The 8,457-nt window shown below is 56.8% G+C and overlaps 1 protein-coding gene across 1 annotated transcript in view; it reads right to left on the reverse strand.

Annotated features, from left to right (window-relative positions):
* Positions 1–1,492: 1,492 nt before the first annotated feature.
* The window catches only part of SGSM2 (small G protein signaling modulator 2), a 39,940-nt gene continuing 32,975 nt past the window's right edge, over positions 1,493–8,457 (reverse strand). Inside the window, exons 18-25 of the mRNA XM_010861665.1 lie at positions 8,149–8,331; positions 5,786–6,163; positions 5,452–5,576; positions 4,958–5,040; positions 4,703–4,812; positions 4,001–4,097; positions 3,310–3,477; positions 1,493–3,094 (exon numbers count right to left, since the gene is read on the reverse strand). Coding sequence (XP_010859967.1) covers positions 3,006–3,094; positions 3,310–3,477; positions 4,001–4,097; positions 4,703–4,812; positions 4,958–5,040; positions 5,452–5,576; positions 5,786–6,163; positions 8,149–8,331 — 1,233 coding nt within the window. The 3' untranslated portion in view covers positions 1,493–3,005. The remainder of the gene's footprint in view (positions 3,095–3,309; positions 3,478–4,000; positions 4,098–4,702; positions 4,813–4,957; positions 5,041–5,451; positions 5,577–5,785; positions 6,164–8,148; positions 8,332–8,457) is intronic.

Genomic DNA, 8,457 nt, shown 5'->3' on the forward strand with positions numbered 1-8,457 from the left:
TTCCACCTCCTTGGTAAGATTTATTCCTAGGTTTTTGGGTTTTTTTTTGGATGCAATTTTAAAAGGATTTTTTTTTTCCCCCTGGTATTTCATTGTTAGTGTAAAGAAATGCAACAGCTTTCTGTATGTTAATCTTGTGCTCTGCAACCCTGCTGAATGTATCAGGAATTTTTGTGTGGAGTCTTTAGGATTCTCTTTATATAATTACCATGTTATCTGCATATAATGACAATTTTACCTCTTCCTTTCCAATGTGGATGTATTTTAAATTTCTTCTGATTGCTGTGGCCAGGACTTCCAATACTCTGTTGAATAGAACAGGTGAGAGTGGGCATCCTTTTTCCAGATTTTAGAGGGAAAGCTTTAGCTTTTCACCATTGAGAATTATGTTTGCTATTGCTTAGTCAAAAATAGCTTTTATTATGTTGAGATATATTCCCTCTATGGGCTTCTCTGGTGGCTCAACTGGTAAAGAATCTGCCTGCAATGCAGGAGACCCCAGTTCGATTCCTGGGTCGGAGAACATCCGCTGGAGAAGGCATAGGCTACCCGCTCCAGTATTCTTGCTTGGAGAATCCCTATGGATGGAGGAGCCTGGCAGGCTGCAGTCCATGGGGTCACAAAGAATCGGACGCGACTGAGTGAGTATGGCACATACATTCCCTCTATACCCACGTTGGCAAGAGTGTTTACCTGAATAGATGTTATAGCAGGGGGGACTCTGATCACTCCAGGCTACACGGTCAGCTTGGCGGTGGGGAATGGTCCCCTTGAGGAGCTTATTTATAAGGTCCTGGTCCCAGAGTTACTGGTGTCAGCTTGTTTCTTTACCTGGACGATGCTGAGTGATTTGACAGCAGGCCCTAGTCCCCAGAAAGCTAGTGTCCTCTACACCAGACGACGTGCTGGTGACTGCAGCCCTCATCTGGAACTATGGGTGATGGGCTGGCCCCTGAGGTGGGGGTAGGCAGACAGGAACCTGCTGTTTAGCCCAGCTCTTTCCATCCATCACTGCGTATGGCGTCTCCCGCCACTACTTTCCTCCCCACTCTCGCCTGAAGTGGGCATCTGGAAGACAGTGCTCAGTGGGCAGGAGGAGCCAAGGCCAGAGGGGCAGGGTCCTTTCCCACTGGCTAGAGGGGCTGGGAGGTCTTGTAGTTGAGCTCCAGCTCAACTGTAGCCAGTCAGGAGGGCGGGCAGGGACCCACATGCATCCAGAGGCTGGAGAGGCCATTGGTCAGGACTGCTGGCTCTGGGGTGAAGGTTCCCCCAAGGGTTCTCTCCAGGTACTTAAGAGTCTGGCTCTCACCTTCAACCATTCCACCACCAGCGTCCCTCACTTCTGGAAATCTTGGTTCTCCTTTTTTTCACCATCCTGGCCTTGTGGAGCAGGTCCTCTTTACCGTTCAGTCGTGGAGCTTACAGAATTCCCCAGCGCACACAGTCACTGACTGTCCAGTGCCAGCCCACAAATAGCCACCAGAGCCTCAAGCATTGCCAAATGCTGTGTTTATTGGTCTGTTACACTGAAGAGTATAGTTTCTGAGCCAAAAAACATACACACTCTGCTCCTCACAAAACCAGAGTCACTAAGGCAGGCACACAAAGGCCACCATGCTTGGTGGAGGCCAAGGACTCACGGACGATGGATGGGCAATGGGGCAGGCTGCCCCTAAACAGGCTGTGCAGTGCCCGGGGCTGGGGTGACTGTGTGGGATGCAGAGGGGTTGCTGGGCTCTTTCCCATGTTTCTCAAACACAGGAAGTCGCCAGACCTCAGTGATCGCTGGGCAGGCCCAGCCCCTGTGGCAGAGCAGCCTCCTGGCCCCAGAACAAGGACCATCCTGCATGTACTGACGAGGGGGGGCAGTGGGGACAACGGAGCAAGCAGTATGACTAGGCCTGTCTGGGGTCAGGAGCTGGGGCCCCCCTAGAACCTCTGTGAATGAGGCTCCAAGGGGGTTCCTGGGTCTCTAGCATCCTCAGCATCCTGAGAAGCATGTGGAAGGAAGAGCGAGCCTTGCTTCTCGCCAAGAGCAGGCTGGGGAGATCCAAGCACCCTCCCCTCCGCCTCAGGGACTCAGCAGATGCCGGGGACAGATGGCTGCCCGGGGCTCCAGAGCCCGTTCCTGAGAGGAGGCCGTGAAAGGACCACCTCCTTAAAAGAATCACCCTGCGGTTCCTGTGCAGGTGCCTCTGCCACATTCTAGGTGGTTCTGCTGGCGAAAGCATCACTCACACAGTTTTCAGGAACGCATCTAACTCACGAAGCAGGAGCAGGGTGCTGAGTGACACCGTACAGATACACATGGGTGCCCTGTACAGGCTAATGGTGTGGGGGGTGATGGTGCACGCGGTCACCTCAAGTGGCCAAAGGCAGTGGCAGTGCTGCTAAGGTGGGTTGTTCCCACCAGGGCCCATGTTGGTGGGCTGTCCCGCAGTCTCGGGGGAGGGCCTGGGATGCAGCCCAGGACACTCCTGCATCCAGGACACACACCCAAACTGGCAGCTGTTCTGCCTGCCCCTGTTGGGGCCGGTGTGTGCACAGGCACTGGGCCTGCGGAGGGACACTCAGAAGAGATACAGCCCAGGGTCCCCTCAACCCACCCAGCTGGGGCCCGGGCAACCACAGCCCTCCTAACTCTACAGGGCCCCAGCGAGGCCACGGGGAGCTGTCCAGGCTCAGGACGCCAGTGGCAGTGGGGCTGTCCCCAGGTATTTGGGAGGGGAGTAGAGTAGGTGTCCCCCAAGGCAGTCAGTCCCTGAGGCTGACCCCTCCCTTCCCAGCCCTGACCTCAGGGCCTTCTGGCCCCTGCATCACCCTGCGGGGCCGGCACTGCCCGGAGTCGGATCCCAGGCTCACAAGCACTTTGTTAGAACACAGTGGGGCAGGTGCAGGGCCTGGGGGCCGGGGCAGTCTTGGCTGCACCGCCCCTGCACCTCGCTGTGTGGGGCCCCTGCCCGGGAGCCCAGGCTCTGGCGGGCGGCTGCCTCCTGGCCGCAGCCTCACTTGTTCTCTATGAGCGTCTGCACCTTGTGGACTAGGTCCCGGGCAATCCTCAGGATCTCCTGGGCGTCATGATGCTCAGCCCGCTCTGGGAAAGACACGGATAGCTGAAGGTGGGTGGGGGCTGCAGTATGGGAGGAGCCCGGGGTCCGCCCACCCGGCTGTATTTCCATCAGGACTCCTGACATTCCCTTATGGGCCAGGCCAGTATTCCTAAGACACCCCTTACCCTGCCCAGGCCAGGAGTGGAAGCCCCACTCAACAGCTCTGCTGGGGCAGCCGGCACCGCCGAGTGTCTCCTACCGTTGAAGAATTTGATGATGTCGGTGAAGTCCATGTTGTTGTCGCGGATTATCTCTCGGTAGGCCTCCACCAGGGCCAGGGCGATGAACAGGACAAAGTGCTCCGAGGAGATGTGCCGGGCTGCCCAGATCACCTCCCACACAGCGAACACATCCTCGTACGGCAGCTCTGGGGATGGCGAGGGGGCTGAGATGGCCTGGCCGCCACGGGTCGCCTCGTGCCAAGACAGAGCTCCAGGGCCCTGGTCCTGGGATCGGTCCACCGTGGGAACCGGTGAAGAGGGCGGCTTCCAAGCAAGGCCCCGCCCTTCCTCTTATAGGTACAGCGCGCTACCCAATCGCGCCACTGGAGCTGGGTAAGCCCCGCCCTCCTCCGTGTAGTTCCTGTACCCCGGTCTTCCGCGGAGGCCACGTCACACTAGAGTAGCTCTACTTCTATAGGCCTTGGTGCTCAGGAAGACTTGGTTTGAAAACAGTTCTGAAAACCATTGCCTTTGGGTGATTTTCAACCCCAGCTGCACTGTGGATTGACCTAATGGCTTTTAAAGTCTCCACACTTAGTTAAGTCCGGGGCTAGCTGAGGCCCAACGCTCCTCGGAGCGGTTCTACACTGCAGTGTGGGTTGAGAACCAGTGATTCTGGGGATGTCCCACTGCCCCGACCCCAGGCCCGCCCTCCAGCCCGCCTCTCACCTCTCTTAAAATCTAGCAGGAACCACCGGTAACAGAAGTAGAAGTGGGTGTAGTCTCCATTCTGATGCATGAGTTCAAACAGCTCTGAGTCCAGGATCTGGTTTAAATGGAGAAAGGGCGCTGGACTGAATGGGTGTGGGCGCTTTCCCCAGTGCCCTGTCCGCCTGACCCCCAGGGCCCTCGGGTGCCCCCCTGGCAGCTGCATCTGCCCCTCCTGTCTCCCTCCCAGGGCAGGGCTGCACCCTGCGGCTCCACCCATCTCTCTGGGATGTCCTCTCTGGAATGATGCCATTTTCTGGGTGATTTCATCATTGACCACACTACTGGCCAGAACGTTCACAAGTATAAGCATTCATACGCCAACATTCCTCTTCGACTGATAAGGTTGAAAATGATGGGGTTTGGGGTTTTTATTTTTACTTAATTTTTAGTTCTACAATCCATCTCCCTCCACCCTCATGCATGGCATGCTCAATCATGTAACCCCATGGACTGCAGCCCTCCAGGCTCCTCTGTCCATGGACTTTTCCAGGCAAGAATACTGGAGTGGGTTGCCATTTTCTTCTCTTGGTTTTTATTTTTTAATGAAAGAAACTAAGCTTATACATAAAACACATTTTGGGAGCGCTCCCCAGCCTCCCGTGGATAATGAACAAGCCCAGCACTGTCCCATCACTTGCCCCTGCTCGCTGCAGACCTCACCTGGATAAGGGAGCGCATGTTAGCAAAGTGGGCGTCCATGGCACCCCCATTGGGGAAGTTCTGGCTCATCCTCTTCATGAGGTGGCTGAAACAGCTGTAGGCCAGCTGGTCTGTGGGGGAGGTGGGCGTGAGGCTGGCAGGGAAGGGGGCAGAGCTGGCTCACGTCCCTCCCCCCACTTCATGCAGACCATGCCATCCCCTGTTCCTTTCCCCACTTGGATTGGCCCAGGCCCAATTCCACTACCCCCTCCTCACCATTGTCCAGGACGACCAGGAGAGGTGCCAGCAGGTCGCACATGCCCTGCACGTAGCCCACGTCCAGATGCTCCCACACGTAGCTGAAACACCGGGGAGTCTCTGTGGCTATGCACTGTCCTCCCCTCCCCTCGGGGACTCCTGGGGAGACGACTGCTAGACCAGTCGGCTACCCAGAGGTCAGCCTTTCCTCCACCCTGAAGCCCTGGAGTGCTATACTGAACCATCCATAGCCACGGTTCTCAAGGCGCTCGGGTAGAAATGGACAAGCCATCACCACCCCCAACGTGCTGGCGGGGACCAGCTGAGGCTTCCTGGAGAAGCATGGCTAAAGCTGAGATCTGAAAGGCCTCAAGAATGACAGGACAGGGGACACACAGACATAGGGAGCCGGTGATGAGACAGGGACAGGGCAGGGGAGCAGGGCGCTGCTGGACCTAATGTTGCATGGAGCAGGGTCCCCGCCTCCCGCCCAGCCCAGCCTCCAGTGGCACCTGCACATGACGTCTCGGAGCCGCTCGAGGTTGGGGGGTGTGAAGTACCAGTAGTTGCGGTCACATCGCTGCACGTCCTTGTCTATGCGATGCAGGTTTAAGGCCACGGTGTCCAGTAATTCTATCTGGAAGAGTGGAGGGCCCTCAGGGGTGAGTCAGGGGCCAGAGGTGATGCTCGAATAAAGGAACACAGCGAAAGCAGGGAGCCAAGGGCCTTGGAGCACTGAGTCCTGTGGGCCTGCTGAGGGAGGGGCTCGGTGCCCACCTCCAGGACAGTCCAGGCCATCCCACCATCCGCCCCAGGGTCCCCAATGCCTGGGGAACGAGCACATACAGTGTAGGCAGCAGCGCACATGGCCGCGAGCTCCTCCCCGGCCTCCAGCTCGCCAGCCGGCAAGGCCTTCTCCTGGCCAGGTTCTTGGGGCTCGGAGACCTGGGCTTTGGGGTCCATTCCAGCGGAGCCTTCCTCCCCAGCACCGTCCTCCTCTTCAAAGCCCATCTGGCCCTCGTCTATACTCGACTGGATGCCCGAGGTCACGGAGTAGTTGCGGGAGGAAGGCAGGCCCGAGTCTGGAGAGTCGAACTCCACTGACTGCTGCTCCACCATGGCTGTGCCCGTGGGCCCGGCCTCCGCCCCTGGCTCAGCCTCTGGTCTGGGGTCTTCGGGGCCCAGGGGCCTTGGAGGCTCCAGGTCATCCACAGAGACGAACACCTGTTGGAGAGGGGGGCGTGAAGACAGCGGGGCTCACGCCTGCCCTCCAGCACCCCCCTCAGCTCAGCCTCTCTTCCAGGGTCAGAACCAAGAGGGACACAGAATTCTCCTCACATCCCTACTCCCACCCTATGGCTCCCCAGCACAGCCTCCCCAGGGGGGTGCCAAGCAACCCCCCAACCCAGCCAACCAGGCTCTGGGAAAACATGAAAATGCCGTCTCCAACCCCATCTGGCCTCATGTTGGTGAGAAAAAGTGGGAAGGGAAGAAGGGGGACGGAGGCCTGGGCACTCGATAGCCAGTGTGAGTAAGTGACCCTCTACAAACACAGACGTCATGGGCTGCCTTGGGTTGGGACAGCTTCCACAGTGTCGTGGTGTGGCCTCTGGGGCACACAGCTTGTTTTCAGGACTGAGCGTGCAGTAGTAGAAAGTGAAAATGAAGTTGCTCAGTCGTGTCTGACTCTTTGCTACCCCATGGACTGTAGCCCACCAGGCTCCTCTGTCCATGGGATTTTCCAGGCAAGAATGCTGGAGTGGGTTGCCATTGCCTTCTCCAGGGGATCTTGCCAACCCAGGGATCGAACCCAGGTCTTCTGCATTGCAGGCAGATGCTTTAACCTCTGCACCACCAGGGAAGCAGTAGTAGAACAAGGCAGGAAACCTCTCTAGCAAGTACCTCATCAGTTAGATTGGCTGAGGATAAGCTGAGGAGAAGGAAGAAGGAAAAAAGAAACACGTTCTACTGATTGGGAATGGTCCACACACTCCCACAGACAAGTCACAAGGAAAAGAAGAGACATATGTGGACGGTTTTGTCTCATTTTTCTATTTGGACTATGGAGGGAAGGGATGCTTAAAAGGAGTTTTCACTTTGGGCAAGAAGCACGAAGTGCTGCTGGGTTAGTGCCTTCGAGAAAGGCTGCTTGTGTCCACAAGCTAAGCAGCTGGGGCCCTGGTTCAGACTCAGGGTTTAACAAAACCCAAAGCAGACAGAGAATCTGTTCACAAACATGGGATTCAGAACAAAGACCATGGAAAGGAGAGGATGACTTGGCAGTTATATTTCTTTTTAAGTCTTGCTCCAACTTGAGTTTTTGGTTAATAGGAGTTAAGGAACAAGAATATACATTATCTAAAGAGGCAGTCTTAAAGAAAAAAAAAAATAGTTAATAAAAGAATGTCCTGATAACTGAAACTTTGCAGTTCTAGTTGGGCCTAGCAGCCATAGACTGGGATTTGATGTTCATCTAAAAGTCAAGGGGGATGTGGGAAGAACCACACAGGCTCTGAACTGGCTTCTCATGGCCAACTCTATGAGATGGGACTGCTCCAAGCGCACACCCACCCCCAGCCTCAGCTCTAGGAGAAGCCTCTACAATCAGAGGAGCTGAGACGGGGCACCAAGCCCCAGAGATGGGAGGAGAAGTCACTCATCCTGTCACTAGCGGACTTAGGACTGGAACCCAGGGAAGCCCACTCCTAGCCTTGAGGTCTCTCTACAAAGAGGGAAAAGTGTTGAAGCATTAGTCGCTCAGTCATGTCTGACTCTTTGCGACCCCATGGACTGCAGCCTGCCAGGCTCCTCTGTCCATGGAATTCTCCAGGCAAGAATACTGGAGTGGGTTGCCATTTCCTTCTCCAAGGGATCACACCTGCGTCTCCTGGATTGCAAACAGATTCTTCACTGTCTGAGCCACCAGGGAAGCTCCAGAGAAGGAGGGCCTCCCTAATTCCCCATAAATCCACCCTCCTCTGCTAGTCTCTTAGGACACAACACAGCACGCCATGTCATTTATTCCTGCAACAAGCCAGAGGAGTGGGCAGCAGGGGGACCGTCATCCCATCTTTCAGTGGAAGGAAACGAGACACACGGACACGTGGAGGCGTGCTCCAGGGCCTCGCTGCCCATTAGCACGAGCATCAGAGGTCAGGCCTGCAGTGCTGGCGGCCCCGCCCCCGGCCCCCAGGTCCCGTCGGGCTCACATCATTGCTGATGGTGGAGTCTCGGTGGACGAGGCGCTGAACGTGGCTGTCGATGCTGCTGCCCGAGGAGAACTTGGTGAGTGTGGCCGGGTGAGCCTCCCGCTCCCGCTGCCTCACCACCACCTCGCAGGCCTTCCACTCCGCCAACACCCGCTGGTACCTCGCTGCCACCACTGTGTCCACCTGTGCTCAGACCACAGCGTGACCATTGGGGGGAGGGGCGCACCGGGCCCCCTCGGCAGCCGTCCTCCCGGGACAGCCGGAGACTTGGGCCGGGCCCGGGGTTGAGGATGGCGGGGCGGGTCTGTT

Source organism: Bison bison, unplaced genomic scaffold (genome assembly GCF_000754665.1).
Source record: "Bison bison bison isolate TAMUID 2011002044 unplaced genomic scaffold, Bison_UMD1.0 scf7180017864472, whole genome shotgun sequence".
NCBI lineage: Eukaryota > Metazoa > Chordata > Mammalia > Artiodactyla > Bovidae > Bison > Bison bison.